Genomic DNA, 18,331 nt, shown 5'->3' with positions numbered 1-18,331 from the left:
ATTATGAGAATATCCATTGATCCGACTCGAAGGACCAATGGATGGTTACAGAGGAAGGACTAATATTCATTATCTGGGTTGTGGGTACTAATGTTTGGTATGGTAATCACATGTTTTTAAAGAAATTAAAGTTAATTATTGAGATGCAAGAGAACTAAATGAGAAAAGCCAATGGTAACAAGTTCAAAGGACCAGAGGGCTAATTTATTTACGGTTACACCATTTTTACAAGGTTGACATGCTGACATGACAATAAAATATTGAAAGATTGAAAATATAGATGAATGAAAAGTGAAATATGAATGCGTGTGAAATGTGAAAGGATAACATAATGTTTAAACTAAAAGAATATGTGAGAGAATGACAAAATGGACACACTTTTATAATGGTTACATGAGAACAAACTGTTTCATTTACTTTTTGGAATAAAATAATTATGTTTTAACAATTAAATAATAAAATATGGTTTGTAACGCATGTTACTGGAAATACATAGTTAATAAAACAAAGAGTGTTAATTGAATGTTTAAAAGTTTATTGATCAGGGTCCAAGGATTTAATTCACGTATTAGTTTCCTATTTATTGCGGTAGTTTCCTGTGTATTTTTTCTAGCATCTGTCCATTCAAATTGTTTAACACATGCAATTGCTGTAATTTGATCTACTTGATACAGTTTCATGTGTATATTAACTTCCATCTTGGTTTTTTATGTTAAATTATGAGTAGCCTGAGATACATTATTGTACATTCCTAATTTAGACATGTCTCACATGAAACCAGAACATTCCTATGAGTAACACGTGTTCATAGCCAATTATTATTACATAGACCGCCTCACAATTGTTACAGTTAAACACTTGAGTTGCGTAAATAATACAAATTCATTAGAGTTCAACCACAGTTCGACACATAAACTCACATTATCTATTGTTGGTAATCTGAATTATTTGCAATTCCATTATAAACTCTTTCAAGAAAATGAAATGATTAAGATTATACGGGTATTTCCATCGACGTGAGTTGGAAATCGCTATTTTGATTATTTAAATGCAGTAAGTACAATATTGCGATTACTTAACAGGGGTTTTGTCAGTAGAGAAGCAGTTTTACAGAGCAACGCAAAATAAAAAGTACACTAACCAAACCCACATATAATGAAAACCTCTATAAGCTGACAAAATATAATTTAGCTTGGATACTATACAAATCATGATTTTTCAGTAGCTTTTTCAGTTTGATCATGAATGTGCCACATGCCATTTGACTTCATGGTACCTTTTGTTATTTTTCAACCGACCCTATGAAACTATTTGTGTTTAGGCAGGCTATGTAATTTATACATATAGGTACTTTTAAACTATCTCGACCTGAATTGAAAAGTACTACTTGTACAGTTTTATGCTGATAACATTTTTTATTCAAAGGCTTTTGTGACTTCAGTGATTAAAAATGGACATCCTTACTTTGAAGAGGAGTTCTAAGTTTTAGCCTAGTTCAAGTAAGGAATCATGGATTATAATATATACATGTATATGTATATATAATGATAAAACGTGTGTCAACAAACTCCAAACGACGACACGGCTTATGCTAAATAATATAAATTCTAAAACTTAATGTTATATTCATCGAAGAATAAATATTTAAACTATCACGAGTTTACGTTGAAACCCACAAAATTTCTAAAAATAGCTGTTATATCTATCGAAGATATAACACTAACTTTCTCATAAAGATTCAATGTGTATCCACTATAAGTACGTACCCTTTGCATAAATATTGAGATAAGCTAACAGTGCGGTATTGTTCGTGTTATCTATAGCTATGCATCTTTCTGTTGATTAGCATTGCGAATAAAGTGAAAGACAGCTTCTTGTGTATGTTACTCCCGTACAAGCAATCACAATATGGTGAATTGTGTATTCCTCGTGCATTCTGTGCCAGAAAAATATTTAACTATACACAACATCCTACCTATAACCATTGACTATATAACACTACTAGTGTTATATAGTCAATGCTATAACCTAACAGTAAATAAAATATACCTGTCCTAAAACCCTAGAATACCCTAACCCCCCTTTTAAATCTCGAAACCTGCCCTATTAATAGGGTAGGTTAGTTGTTTTGTTGAATTGCTCTCCTTCTAATATGAAGGATACTGGTTCGATTCCAAGTAGGACTCAGGACTCCTTTGTAATATTTATAAAAACGACGGAAAAGAGGAAATCAAGAGGAAGAAAGTAAACGGTATCAGCAACCTGACACATACTTCCTCCCATTAGCTTATCAACAACCTCCAATCATGAGTAAGCTGTGTGAGGTACTATATCATTTTATGGGGAAATCACAAAAATTGCAAAAACTTTTGAACCATAATTATTTTATCGATCGGGGTTGTACCATTTTTTGTTATTTATAAAAACAATTACATACCGAATTTTAGTAAAAATCGTCTTGGCCATTATGGGTAAATGTGATTTTCCGTTATTTTATGGGTTGTTATGGAAAATCACTAAATCCAAATAAAACAAATGTAAAAAATCCTCAAGATACCAAGGATTAGTACCCCACATACCAATTCACGCACAAACAGACATCACTTCGAAAATACATTTTTGGGTTCAGGGGGACAAAACCGATATATCTACTCAAAACTCTAAAATACTTTCTCCATAATACTATGTATAAGGGGAGAAAGTAAAAATCTGCTAATTGAGATGACGCCATCATACGATATTCTTGGAAGTGGACCCTACATTAATGAAAATGCCAACAGCACAATGGCAAAATATTGTTTCTCCGAATCTACTAAGGAGTACGAGAAGAAAATTGTACTAGTTTTTCTACAGTGTGCAACGTGCAACTTCTGAGAAAATGAAGTGATTTGTTCTCGCTCGGAGCATCTTCAGCGAGTTTTTCTGAGCAATTTGATCGGCGTCAATTGTTGTCGTACATTTGATTTATTTCTACATTCGTTATTTGAAAGATATGTAATATTTGATTATTTTTAGTTTTCTGGTTTATTCCTGAATAAATATTGAAACAATTAAAGTTGACGCGATTGGATATACAGGTATCGGTCTCTGTCTTTTGTGCTAACGAGTTCATTAGTCTATACAATTCCAATGCATTTGATTAAAGACCTATAACACTAGAGCACGCCATTGCTCCAAAATGCATTACTACACGCCGAAAAACGCTTCTTCGAAAGGCTCTGCCGTTTGAAACCGTCCTTGGTTCCCAAATAAATATCTTGAGTTCAAAAAGTTCAATAGGCTAGAGCTAGTTTTATTTTTTATACAACAATAAATATAAAATCAAACATGAAACATTCAATCAAACCTCGTAATAATAATTAATACATTTAAAGACTAGACAGAAATATCCATCCATGAGTTCAACCACAAATAGTAAACTTACTCTACTGTCTACCTTTTGATCTGTGGTTTCACCTCAACTAATTCGCCGTGGTTACAAAAGGAGTAACGGAATACTACCGATGCAATGAATGAAGCTTCTCGCTTACGAAACTATTATTTAAAGCTGGTTAATGCATAACAATGATAAGCATCGCGCATTTTCTTCTTAACCCATCTTTCGTCACAGACATTTAAAATGCTAAAGTGGGATGATTCATTCTTTTGTTGACAAACCGTTAAGCCTGATGAATGCAAAACTGTGGTAATCTGGACAATAGTGTGCTTTCTCCAGTCACTTTTACTTTCGTTTGAAAATGCAAATTTCAAAGAAATTTGTCGCTTACTTAATTGGCACACAATCTTTAATGTATCAGCTATGGCCGTACATAAACTACAGTAAAGTAGACATTCAATTCAACAAATTCCACGTTAAAGTTGTATAACGTTTATAAATAAAAAGAACATTCAATTGAACAGCCAACAGTAGGTAGGCCCGTGATGTAAAATATTTATTTGTTTAGTTTCTTACATGATTTTTTCCGAATTGGAAGGGCAGAGGAATTTCACTCATACGATTAGAAACCTCTGTATTGAAGACATCTCTTCATTAAATGCCAAAGGATAATTTCATATCGATATTATTGCATCGAATTACATTTTACTTAATTTCCACACTTTCATGTCAAAGTTCCCTCTCAAAGTGATACGTTCTTGAACCTTCGACCCTCGGATCATAATCTCTATCTTCGATTGTATCTCCAGATACAGTTATTTCGTCATTTGCTTACATAAGATAGAATCAAACATTATGTAATCGATGTAAAATGAGTTTTGAAGTACTGTACACTTTTACTAGTAATTGTGCTCTCGTATGTAACACTTGGCTTGCAGTTTTGTAATATAATACCCCCGCCGCAGCAAACCTGCAGACTAAGCGAATTTCTATTTGCCTGATTGGATTTACACTAAAATGCCTCATTAAAAATATCATATCACATTTATTCCCTATTTAAATATAATTAGTTTAACAAGTACTTAGGTAGGGTTTTTGTAAAATGTTAATAGTTTACTAAGAAATGAGTGTATTTTCCAAATTCAATCAAAATATGTTCATAAACAAGCAAACTACAACAGTTGACTTTTTCTACATAAGAATAACATAGGAATTTTAAATTTACAATTTTTTTGAATTTTCTCCTTAGCCATTAGGCGCACAATAACGCTTCAATATACTAAATTTGTTTTTTTAAACTCTACAAAACGGTTTGGAAATAAATTGTGAAAGTTTGTGTTTTCAGGGTAAAAAATGGGAAAAACCTATTTTTACCCCATAAAACCCCCCATTAACCCCTGTTCCCATAGCCCGATCATGCTGGTTCGCGAACTCGTTCGAATAAATGTAGGTTTACACGTTTATACCAAATTTAATCAAAATCGATCATTTTTGCTCGAGTTATCGTGCTAATGGACACATATACACATATAAATATATATAAATTTGAACGGATGGTGTTTTTGGACTCTATGGACCTCAAAACGAAAAAGTAAATCGGTCCCGGGTCCAGGTCTTACCATGAGTACTATGGTAATAGCTTATTCCCTATATGGGAAATTCGCTAAAAAGGTTTACAAGAATATAATTTTTTACGAGGACTTATGACTGAAACATTAAAAATAGCCTATTAGATTTACCATCCCTAAAGATAATCTGTGACTATTGTGTATGTTGTAAATACCATGGAGATTCCGGAGAAGTGTAGACGCTATACATCTATATAGCTTTGTTGCGTGATAGCTACCTTAGCTACTTCACAAAGGTACAACACTGTGTGAGCTAAAGTGCTTTGCTAAACACTCCGACTGAAAAGTTTTCTTACTTTTTATATTTAAATAAATACTCACTTTTTTACAATCAAACAAAATTATTATTCACAAAACTAACACAAGATTCTTAAACACATTTTACACATAGTTTATTTCACACCATTTAATTGTTATATTGTTATTCTAATAAGTTCATTACAGCTGTTCTTTTTCTAGTATAGGCAGGCTTAAACAAACATTTTATTTTTATATTATATTTAACACTCCCCCTTAAGAATAAAATGTTTTATATATTTCTCAAAGCTAGATTCTTGTAAACCCATACTGCTAGCTTAGTTAATAATATTGTTTGTGTTTTACAAAGTTGAAAAACTATTTTAATATTTGAAAATACACTGTTTTTATTAGATTGTCTATTTATAGTCCATTTAATTTAATGAATAATATTTACATTATATTTACAGTACATTGTTTACCTCATCATCTTATTTCTAAGTTTCAACTCAAAATTAGGCTAAACTTTTAATGAGGATTTCTTTGAACTTTTGAAATTTAGGGTAAGTAAGAGATTTTGTGAAAATGTCACCCAACTGTTCATCAGACCTACAGTATTGGAGTGCAAACAGGCCTTCATGAAATTGTTCACTTATGAAGTAATAGCGTACATCAATGTGTTTGCTTCTGCGGTTCATTTGACCAGATTGAATCATTTTCATTGCGCTTTGATTGTCTATGTTGAGTGTTATTTTCACTGGCTTGTTAGTAAGTTCACTAATTAGAGTTTTCAAGTTCCTTGCAGCATTCAGCAGCGGAAATATATTCTGCTTCAGCTGTTGAAAGTGCTACAATGGGCTGTTTTCTTGAGCTCCAAGTCACAGGTCCACCTGCGAACATTAATACATAACCACTTGCAAAATCAGAATCACAATAAGCATTCAGCTCAATTTTGTCACGTTTAGGGCCTAATTGAAGAGAATCTTATTCCATGGGTTTGTGTTCCTTTTAGATATCTTAGGGTTCTCTTTACATTTTGGATATCATTTTTGTCAGGATTTTCCAAGTGTCTACTTTCATAACTGACTGAAAAACTCATGTCAGGTCTGGTTTTGTTAGTGAGGTAAAGCAGACGTCCTACTGCTTCTCTGTAAGGAAAAGCTCCTTTAGTAGTATTTTCATCTGGAGTTTCAGTTGTTTCTTTCAGGTTAATTGGTGTCTTTACTTCTTTGCAGTTCTTCATATTGAATCTTTCAAGAATTTGTTTTGCATACTTTTCTTGGCTGATTAAAATTCCGTCCCTGTTACGTTTGATCTTCATCCCTATATAAACTGTTGGATTTGGACTGATCGTCATCTCAAATTCATCTTCAAGTTGCTTTAGTAGGTTTGCAATTTTTCCTTCATTTTTACCAATCAAAATGCCATCATCTACATGGATAGCTAAGTAGAGATCGTTATCGGGATTCTTAAAAATACACTGATCTGACTTCAGTTGTGTCAATCCTTGACTTTTAAGAAATGAAGTAAATTTCTTGTTCCACAAGCATGGTGCCTGTTTTAAACCATACAATGATTTATTTAGTTTACAGACTTGACCTTGTTCTTCAAAACCTTCTGGTATCAACATATACACGTCTTCTTCCATTAGACCATATAGAAATGCTGTTTTTATGTCAAATGTTTGTATATGCATGTTTTCTTGTGCTGCTATAGCAAGAAGTAATCTTAGTGAAGTACTGTCCACTACAGGACTAAATGTATCTTTGAAATCTATTTTCCCTTTTTGCTGACATCCTTTAACAACAAGTCTCGCCTTATAGGTTCCATCATCTTTGACTTTGAAAATCCATTGAGTTGTTAAAATTTGCTTTCCTAAAGTTTCTTTTCTGTCAACAATTTCCCAAGTTTCATTTTTCTTCCGAGATTCTTTTTCATTATTTATTGCAATTTTCCATTTTTCTTTTTCATCTCCATTGATACATTCATTGTACGTCAAAAATGCGTTAAGATCGTAGTCTTCATATCTGACGGGTCTTTTTATGTTGTTTCTTTGTCGAAGATTATATCTTTGGTTTCTTATTCCAGGTTCTTCTTCATCAGTATGTCCATTTTCGTCTTGATATAGGTCTTCTGGTTCCTTTTCATGTTCTTCTTCGTGTTCAGGTATAGTGTCTTCTTCTTCTAGTTCTTCACTTTCATCTAGTACAACTTCTTCTTTATCTTGTCGAATTCCACTTGACATTTTAGTTAGTTTCTTCATGCTCTCATTATTTAGGTGTCCTAACTTTTTATGCCATATTTTCATTAATTCCCTAGAATTTTCTTGATTTTTAGGTTCATTTTTATCACGGTCATCATTTCCGTTACAGTCTTCATTGCTTTCACCATTGTCTTCTTGTTGACTGTTGATATTTACCACCTCACCTGACTGAATTGTGACATTGCTGGTATTACCATTAGAGAGACTATTCTCACTACAAATGCTGCTTCTTAAATTGACTATGTACAATCCCTGACTATTTTTATTACCTTCAAGTACCATTTCATCGTTTTTAATAACTTTTACTTTATTTTTAGTGAAAACAACTGTGCCACCTTTTTCTGTAATGGCATTTACAGACATTAAATTATTCTTAAGTTCTGGTACGTAAGAAACATTATTTAAAATACACTTGTCTGTTTCAATGCTACCAATACCTAGAGAAAACATTGACTGGTTTTTCTTAGCGACTGATATTTCCTGTTTGAACTCTTTTAGGTTATTTAAAATATTACTGCAGTTGGTCATATGGTTTGGGGTGCAACCACTGTCAACAACAAAAGCCTTGTTAACTTCATTTACTTCATTTATAAGCTTAGGCATACTTGGTTCAAGGATTAGGCCTACCTGTTCCTCCTTAACCTTGGTCAGAAAAACAGTTTTATGGGTGTTTTTAGGATCCTTGTTATTGTTATTTTTACTAGACCTATCTCTAAAAAAACAATTCTTAGTATCATGGTTACTTTTCTTACAAATAGTACACATCATTGGCCTATTTTCCTTAACTTTATTTTTAAGATAACAATTTGACTCATAATGGTTATTCTTTTTACAAAAAGAGCAAAACTTTTTACTAGGACAATTCTTTTGAATGTGACCTATCTTTTGACAAGTGAAACATTTTACATTATTAGGCTTATTAAATTTAGTCATACCTTGTTCATATTGAGTAGAGCTAGCCTTAAAAACTGTAGGCCTACTTTCATTACCACTACTGCTGTCCATAGATTTCATCTTACTTTCCTCTTAAACGAGTCGAGCTTTCAGGTTTTCGAGTGTCCTTTCCGTAGCTGATGTCGAGTCCCAGGCACTGTTGAAATGTCTGAAGCTTTCTGGTAGTATCGTCAGGATCTTCGTTATCACCATTGTGTCATCTATTTTCTGGTCGATTTGGTTTAGTTTATAAGTTAGGTTCTGTATTAGGCAAAGGTTACTCATCATATCAATTTCTCTATTGTACTTGAAGTTGTAAAAGTCCTGAAGTAATGCACATTTTTGGGTTTCAGTATCTTTTTGAAAAAGTCTTTTTAATGTTCTAAACATTTCATGGGCGTTTTTACAAGTTAAAATATGAGGTTTAATTTGGTTATCAATTGTTAGCAATATATAATGTTGGGCCTTGGCATCCTTTACCTTCCACTTTTTTATTTTTGATGCATCATCACCTTGTTCATCTAAGGTTTCAGTTCCGTCAACTACATCTATCAGTTCTCGTGCTTTGAACAACACACTAATCTCAAATTCCCACATAGCAAATGTTTCCACGTTTTAGCGAATTTCCCATATAGGGAATAAGCTATTACCGTAGTACTCATGGTAAGACCTGGACCCGGGACCGATTTACTTTTTCGTTTTGAGGTCCCTAGAGGCCAAAAACACCATCCGTTTAAATTCATATATATATATATATTTATATATATATATATATATATATATATATATATATATATTTATATATGTGTCCGTTAGCGCGATAACTCGAGCAAATATGATCCGATTTTGATGAAATTTGGTACAAACGTGTAATCCTACGTTTATTCGAACGAGTTCGCGATCCAGCATAATCGGACCATGGGAACGGGGGTTTATGGGAGGTTTTATGGGGTAAAAATGGGTTTTTCCCATTTTTGACCCTAAAAACAAAAGATTTTGCAATTTCTTCCCAAACCGTTTTGTAGAGCTTAAAAAAAGAAATAATTTAGTATATTGAAGCGCTGTTGTATGCCTAACGGTCACGGAGAAAATTCAAAAATAGTGTAATTTAAAATTCCCATGTTATTCTTATGGAGAAAATGAAAATTGTTGTAGTTTACTTGTTTATGGTTATATATTGATAAAATTTGGCAAATTTATATATTTCATCCTATACTATTGACGTATGGTCAAAAAACACTTTTTACCTTCCCCGTAGCAGCAAACCTAAGCACTCGTTAAATATAATGTTATTTAAATAGGGAATAAATATGTCTTATTTATGGAAATATTTTAGTAAAAATGTAATCAGACAAGTTGAAATTCGCTTAGTCTGCAGGTTTGCTGCGGCGGGGGTATTTAAGTCTTTGAATAGTGTTGTAATCATTTTCATTGGTCATTATTAGTAAATGTTGATATACTCACGCTAAGAGACAACTTCAAACTTTGTTCTTCTAGTTTTAGTTTTATGGCATTAATAGCCCTGTTCTTACTTGGTTTTATTTTATGGCATGAGCAGCCCTGATTGTTAATTTTTATTTTTATGGCATGAGCAGCCCTGATTGTTAATTTTTAGTTTTATGGCATGAGAAGCCCTGGTTGTTAATTTTTAGTTTTATGGCATGAGCAGCCCTGGGCCCATAACCTGAAAAGTTTTCTTACTTTTTATATTTAAATAAATACTCACTTTTTTACAATTAAACAAAATTATTATTCACAAAACTAACACAAGATTCTTAAACACATTTTACACATAGTTTATTTCACACCATTTAATTGTTATATTGTTATTCTAATAAGTTCATTACAGCTGTTCTTTTTCTAGTATAGGCAGGCTTAAACAAACATTTTATTTTTATATTATACTAGCTGACCCGGCGAACTTCGTATCGCCTAAGTTATAGGTTTCCCCTAAGACAGACCGACCCGGCAGACGTTGTCTTGCCTTTGACTATTTATAATTTAAGTACCGTTACGTTTAATTTTCAAGATGATCTCGTTCGCATCGCTCAATCACGTCCTGGTTGAAGTTCGTTCGCTACGCTCACTCACCTTTGGGTTGGAGCTCGTTCGCTACGCTCACTCACCTTTAGGTTGGAGCTCGTTCGCTGCGCTCACTTGCCTTCAGGTTAGCTCGTTCGCTACGCTAACTCGCCTCCAGGTTGAAGTTCGTTCGCTACGCTCACTCACCTTTGGGTTGGAGCTCGTTCGCTACGCTCACTCACCTTTAGGTTGGAGCTCGTTCGCTGCGCTCACTTGCCTTCAGGTTAGCTCGTTCGCTACGCTAACTCGCCTCCAGGTTGAAGTTCGTTCGCTACGCTCACTCACCTTTTGGTTGCAAATTAGCTGTTGTCATAAATGTAAAAGAAATAATAGTGCTGCACCCTGTTGGTAATCCTTGTAACTTTAATGCTATTGAACATCATAGAACAGAACCAACTTGTTTAATTGAAACAGCTGTTAAGATTCATTAATTCCATTTCTCATAAGGTTAACATGGGAAACTCCAGAGCCACTGGGGCGGAGCCCTTTTAAGAATTTCGAAACGGGAAATAGTTTACGTCCGATTCGCATACCTACAGAATTTACACACCAAATTTCATAACGATCGGTGAAGTCGTTCTGGAGGAGTTTGCAGACAAACACTGTGACACGAGAATTTTATATATTAGATTTAACACCGACAACGGTATGAGTTCCTTTCGCATTTACGATGTTCGTGGTAACACACTTTTATTGTATAGAACCATATACTAAATTAGTATAGACATATATGTCTACTCCTTTAATCTATGATAGAACTACGGGTACTTATGTACCACGCTTGCGGTATTGGAGTTAGGCCATTTCTGTAATCTCACCAATACAACACTAGATACAGACTTAAATTTGAAAGAATATCTTTTGGCAGTTCTTCAATTGAAAAAAAAATGTATTAGTGCTTTCAAAGACGTGTCTTCTGGACCAAAGAGTTTCGGAATAATGATTTCCGATGAGATTCAACGCTGTGTATTACAAAAAAAAAATCGTCTTGCGGAACAAAAATGTTCAGAGCTATGCTAACAGAAACGCAGATATAAATCCACAAACCTAATCTGGTCCAGTATCAAACCATCGAGAATTCTTCTTCTCCAAGAAACAAATCAGAGAAATCTCTAGTGAATGTGATTACATGTTCAGCAAATTGTCACTCATTGTACATACTCGTTATCTGAATTTTCAAACCCAGAATTATTATTTTAAGAAACGAACCCGCGAAATTTCTAGTAGGCCTACATGTAATAGTATTTTCAGCAAACTGTCACTCATTGTACCTACTCTTTAGCTGAGGTCTCAAGCATTTAAGAATAATTATTTTTTTCAATAAACGATCCAGCGAACTTTCTAGTACCTGTAACCATGTATCCATCAATCCTTATCTGGTTGTACCTAGTACTCTTTGGCTGAAGTTTCAAACCTCAAAGAAGTGTCTTTCTCAAAAAACCAAACCAAGTGAACTTTCTAGTACGTATCCGCAGATAACTACTGTATCTGCAAATTGTTACTCTTTGTACATTTCTGTATAGCAAACCCATTCTTCGGCCCTGAACAGAACAGAACGAATCCTCCTTCATTCTCCTCAGACTGGTTGCAATCTCGATACTGCAATGATGAAAGATAAATGTCTATTCAAGGCTAAGGTTGCTAAGGATTGCTGCCTCAACGCAGTCGCAACCATTGTTGAGCGGTGCAATACGCATGTGCACGTCATCATGGCAGCCATATTGGATTTGGACACTGTAAGACAATGTTTTAGTAAAGTATTGATGTGTATGGATTCCATCACAGTTTAGTAAATCGCTAGTTTCACACTATGGAATCTTCTCTCGGTTTAAATTGGAAGAGCAATACAGAGCATGATCATTATTTCACTGCATAGATATTTTCTACGTTTTTTGACCACCAATACGTTATTTTTCAGCAGCACACAAATATTAAGGGGTTAGTTCTATAAGAATAAGCAGATTTTGCTGTTGTTTTAGTAAGATACGAAGAATGGAGTATATAGCACAAATACTTGAACAGAACCGGTATGGATCATAAACAAATGACGTTGCTGGCCCGAATCCTAGTAGCATTTACATAATGTTTTGGCAGTTCCATTTAAACAATGTTAAATGTAGGATTTTCGGGCTAGTAACATAATTTGTTGATGTTGATCCATACCGTGTCTGTTCAAGTATTCGTGGAGTATAATACCCGCGCAGTTAAGACATGTACTGAATATTCAGTTGATCATTGTACAGTACTAAAAGGCAAGTTCCTTTCCATCAATAATTTCCATATGTTGAGCCAGCAAACATAATTATGAGAGCCGAAGCTTCAAAGAGGCATTCTCTAAGAATCGAACCGACTGACGAAAACTAAACAGTCCATCAAAACTAGGATCGAAGAACACATTATGGACAAAAAATTATATCAACGACTCGAAAATAAGCAGGGTTAAAATTTAAATGTCGAAAAAGCAAGTTATAATCTCTCTAAACAGCAAAGTATCATTTGCAATACAGTAAAGTATTAGAAAACAAATACTACAGTTTAAAAGTCAAATTGTACTCTCTTTCCACAAACAAATGTTTTGGATATAATTACGTTGGAAAAGCTGGCGTAATATGTTTTGGAGTGTGTATGACCTTTAACCTTTTGGTAATAACTACAAAAAGCCTTTTGGTCATAGGTAGGTTAATACTCTTAAACATTTCCCACGGCACTTTTTTGCTACCAACTTACGAATACATCTCGCAAACCTTTCTTTCCTTCATAGGTCTTTCGGGAGATCATCTTCCTTCTAAGTACTGTCATTTTTATCATAATCCGCAATTATTAAAATTGATGTATACAATAAAAGTATACGTTTATAATACAAAGGAACGTAAATGTTTAATTGAATAAAACATCAATAAAACACGCATATTTTTGGGTAGTAACAGAAGTTAAAACAATGTTCTTTCCACTATTATTTTAATTTAGGAAAACCCCGCCAATCAAAGAGGGGTTGACATAAACAACAGATGTCATATGTTGAATGAACAGACACCCCACGTTAGGTTAGGTAGAGGTTATGATGTCACCGGAAGGGCGGGAAGGTCGCGCGGGAAACCAATCTGTCAGCTGATTGTAACTAAATGAATAGCCACCTGCTGGCTGCACATAGAGTATACAACAATACAAGATGTGTATTTTGAGTACCGGTATGTATAAAGTTTCATACCTAAGAGTTTTACTCGTTATTAGCAAAACTTATAGAACACAAACTTAAGTTCAATAACTAAATTGTATTAGGACTTTGACGAAAGATATAACTAGGCATTCCATTAAATATCCCACTTTAGAATATTTTTTATTTTTTAAGAATAAATAAAATTAGCCACACTCTATAAAGAATTTTTAGAAGAGTAATAACAAGCTTTTACAAACTCTTCACTTTAGAGCAATATAACAAAAGGAGTACGATATCAACTGTTAGTCAATAAAAAATAATAGCATATTTTCTTTGTCATCAAGATTGTCTCAAATGCTTGTCCACCTTAAACTTCCCGCATAATTGAAGTATCTAGAGTCAATGATATTGCTTACATAACTAAAACCTTGAATATACAGGATATTTTGCATCACTGACCACTTAGTGTTAGCACGGAAATTGATAAATACTGTAGGTAGGGATGTTAGTATGTTTCTTACATTTTACGATACTTTAACTATGTGTAAAATCTGGAGCCTAAGTGTTTCATGGTTTGGAACGTTTTAATGAAATGTTTTCAATTAAAATTATCTCATTTAAGGACCCATTTCATATGTTTGCCTCACTACACGAGCAAAACTGTTCACGATTTTATTTGCAAAAAATGAGATTTTAGTTACAAATATGTAGGTACTAATCTTTATCCTCTTGTTTGTTTCAGATATCGAACCGTACACCATGGTTGGTCCTCCGAAAATCCCCCAGTGCGGATAAACTCAGTTCACATTTTCAAACTAACAGACATTCTCTAGTATTATTCTGATCAATCTGCTTTTATTTAGTGATAATGCGATCAATTCGTTCCTTTTTGTAGATAGGTTAGTACAAGATTCACAATATTTTATTAACTAAAGGTAGCTATTACTGTGTAAATAATTATAGACCCATATCACTTTTACAACCTTTTTGAAATTGCGGCCCACAAAAGTGAGTTTGTCGTTTTCAAAACCCGAAATTCCTCGTAGGAAAGTGTAGTATTCTTTAGAGTTTTAAATAAACTGTGCACGCACTTGGTATTTCCAAAGTCTAAGTTCGAACCGAGAGCGACATGACGAGGTCGTAGACTTCAGTAGATGTTCTCAAGACAAGAATACAACATGACTGGGAAAGGAGGATACGGAGACAACTTGAGTCAGGTAAATTAATTAAACTAAGATTATAACTCAATAATTTTTTTATTGTGAAAACCTTATACAATCGTTTTGCAATAAAATTATATTGAAAAGGACGATGAAGTTCTATTTTGAATTAGAAGCTCAGTAAAAAAACCTAAAACATAGTACAAAATTGTACCATGCACCATTAACCAATTCTGTTTATGACCAACCACTTTTTAAAGCTGTTACTCGTGGCACTTTAAAACAGTTGTTGACATTATTCAATCATTTCATCGACTTTTAACAATAGGCCTAACTACCCGACCACTCTAGTTTTTGTTTACTTAGGAGTCTTTGGTCTCAACCTGACAAAATTTAAATAATATCATACCTTTATAATACACGGGAATTTTTATAACTCAATTTATTTCTAACAAAGGGAATCAAATTAAATCAGTTCCAAGATAGTATTTAAATTAGCGACTTACTGTCTCTTTCAATGAGACTTTTCTCCACCTTGCACAGAGTATAATAACTTCTTCCCTATTAAACGTTTAACTGTATTATGTTTGCCAGGTGACACTGACGGGGTTCCTACAGAACGAAGAGGACTCGCCACCCACCAAGGAGAAGCTGCAAGACCACGGAGGAGTTGTAAATAAGAGCTTCGAGATGCCAGCGGATGACCTTCCAACCAACGGACTCACCGGTCAGTTTCAACAATTGCTTTCTATTGCTTTAGATATCAATCAGAAATTATTTTCCAGCATTACAACGGGTATATTGGAATCCGCCAGGCCAGCTTGCGGTTTTAAGTAGGCCTACTTGACCAATTTAAACCCCCTACACAAGGAAGAAGATGTGCCTATTTTGTATTGTCGGTTTTATGAAGGTTGCCTCAATGAGAAGTCTTAATTGTTATCAAATAAAGTTTGACTTAATTTGTAGCAACACTCCAGTATGTTGGGTAAACTGTTATTATTCAGTGATTGGAAGATTTAAAGTCGATAAAACTGAACATGCGCATTCTGACGATTACTTGAATCCTCGAGGTTAAGATTTTGACTGCAAAGCTTATATTTGGGAGGGGTATAGAAAGTGTTTACGTTTCGATACAAAGAACGCCAGAAACACGAAACTGCTCATTGTTTCTTTGTGGTATGGCAGTAGAACAATTTAACTTTGGGATCGTTGCCTCAATTTCTCTATTTAGATTTTTAATGTTAATCCCAACGACATGATACATCTTAGGTATTCGAACCTTAAGTTAGTTTGAATATTTTTTAAACAAATTTCTCTTGTAAACAACAAAAAATACAATACAATAAATTAAAGAATAAAGTAACTAATGATCCACGCGTCGCATTCTGATTTGAATTACATCTAGTATGCGAGGCCGAGTGAATATTCCTTGTGAATACTGAGATTAATTTCCACTGCAGGAAACAGTAACATCCGGTAGTCACCCGTCACAGAGTTTTCTTTTACTTCATTGAAATTGTTTTTACTCCATGCAAACTCCTGTGTGAACAATCACAACAGTTATTGCACATTCTGCTACGAAAATCCACGTTTCTACACAATAAATAAAGATAATGTACTTATTCGTTAGATGGCATGGCCAACTAACTGTATTTGCCAACAACCATAGTTTTGTAGAATAGCTGTAATGCGCAGAATTCAACTCGTTAAATTTAAAACGGAGAATATTTTCAAAAAGAAACTGAAGGCTTTTGACCTATCTGGTGGTAAACCTACGTAGGCTCCACAAAATTGACCGTATCGTATCATAACAAAGAGAAAAATCTTTTCCGTATTTTCTTTTCAAACTTATTTCCTCCCTGATAGGCTTAACTAGTCTCACGTACCGTACATATGTGGGTAATCGAGGACAAGTGAGAAGTATGAAGAATAATGAAGTTTTTTTCACATAGCTACGATGGTGTGGACACATGAAGATAAATATCTTTTTTTTGGTCCTAAGAAATAGAAGTCAAACGTTAAGTGAATACCTTATTAAAATTCATTGTTGTAGCCCCGGAACTGTAATGTATAAAATATTTGGTTTTACAATACCTTTATCAGTTCCAAAAGAAACGTATTAACTTAAAGAAACTTAACTTAGCTTTTGGAACTAATAAAGGTATTGTAAAACCAGATATTTTGAATACCTTAGTTTTCTTCTATCAGTTGCAACTTGCAAGTTGTTGTTTTCGAGTTGCCAACATTCAACATTCATTCATGCAACATCAGCTCAGTAAGTCAACAGTAAGCAACATTAATTCAATGTTGAAAGCAACATACTTTTATACAATCAAAGGGGTTTTACTGAATAAAAATTCTTTCCGAAACTGTACCTAACTAAATGACTTTACGATATCAGTTTCATTTTAATTGAACTCACTAAAAATTACCAGCTTTCAAGTAAACTATTATTTGAAATTTTTAACTTGTAGAAGACGGAAGACTTTAATTGGAATTGACATTCAACAAATCTAGTGGACTCGTGGAATACTGTACCTAAAAGCGCCCTCTATTATGTTAACGACCAAGAAAACCACATTCAAGATAACCAGCTATAATGAAGTTGTAGGTTAAGAGCTGGGGAATATTCATAGTTCTAGTTTTATTTGACAGTGATGAGCGATAAAGGATTTATGCTTAAAATGATTACGGGTTGTTGGCTAAACAAAGAATGATTTCTTGGAAAAACAATCTGATTGGTTTTGAGTACGACTATAGTTTTCAGTTTACGAAATTCCCACTAGTACGTTTTATTACTTTGACCTGCAGTTAGATTATTCATAAAGCTCAATTAATTCTGTTTAAACTACTGTATTCTCTCATTAAAGTACAACAACTTGGCACTACTTTCAGTAAAAATAGGATGGTTGTTTCTTTTAACCATTCGACCACAAAAACAATTTTATAAGATATCGCCATAGCATTTATAAACATATAAAGTTTAATATAGTTTAACTTCATTTAAGAGTTGCTTGTCATTGTGAATTTCGTTATACTTGGTGTGAAGCCACGTCAAGGACTCCTCAAAGGAAGCTATTTTAGCCTTACAATCATTAGGTTCGGCGTTAATCTCTTATCAGGGGGTTATATTTAAATAAGTAATCCAAATCATGATACAATATCTTAAGATTGAGTAATGTCACTACAGAAATCCAAACCTCTAATCTTATAAAATACTTTAATTCGTTGATTTTGTTTCTCATCATCGATTAGAGTTAACACAAATTACTTGAATCGTTACGGCTAAAACAATGAATTTCCCTTGATTTCTTGCATTTTTATAATTCAAAAAGTAGAAACCACAAATACTTGAAAAGAAGTCTTTTATAGTATTCATAGTAGGAACTGATAACTTACAATAACCTCCACTGAATAAACTTTCAGATGTATATTTACACTTTTGTGGATGCAAACATATCAGGGAAACATATCATAAGGAGCAGACATATCATT

The 18,331-nt window shown here is 33.7% G+C and overlaps 1 protein-coding gene across 1 annotated transcript in view; it reads left to right on the top strand.

Moving 5' to 3' along the window:
• LOC129001536 (sodium-independent sulfate anion transporter-like) overlaps positions 1-18,331 on the top strand; it is a 67,856-nt gene that overhangs the window by 18,858 nt on the left and 30,667 nt on the right. The window contains exons 2-3 of the mRNA XM_054428862.1: positions 14,419-14,893; positions 15,431-15,563. Coding sequence (XP_054284837.1) covers positions 14,831-14,893; positions 15,431-15,563 — 196 coding nt within the window. The 5' untranslated portion in view covers positions 14,419-14,830. The remainder of the gene's footprint in view (positions 1-14,418; positions 14,894-15,430; positions 15,564-18,331) is intronic.

The sequence above is a fragment of the Macrosteles quadrilineatus genome, unplaced genomic scaffold (genome assembly GCF_028750875.1).
Source record: "Macrosteles quadrilineatus isolate MER2022 unplaced genomic scaffold, UCM_ALF_1.0 Scaffold_8__2_contigs__length_117827958, whole genome shotgun sequence".
NCBI classification, from domain to species: Eukaryota; Metazoa; Arthropoda; class Insecta; order Hemiptera; family Cicadellidae; genus Macrosteles; species Macrosteles quadrilineatus.
Note: the sequence above shows the minus strand (reverse complement) of the source record. Positions and strands in the feature narration are given on the sequence as shown.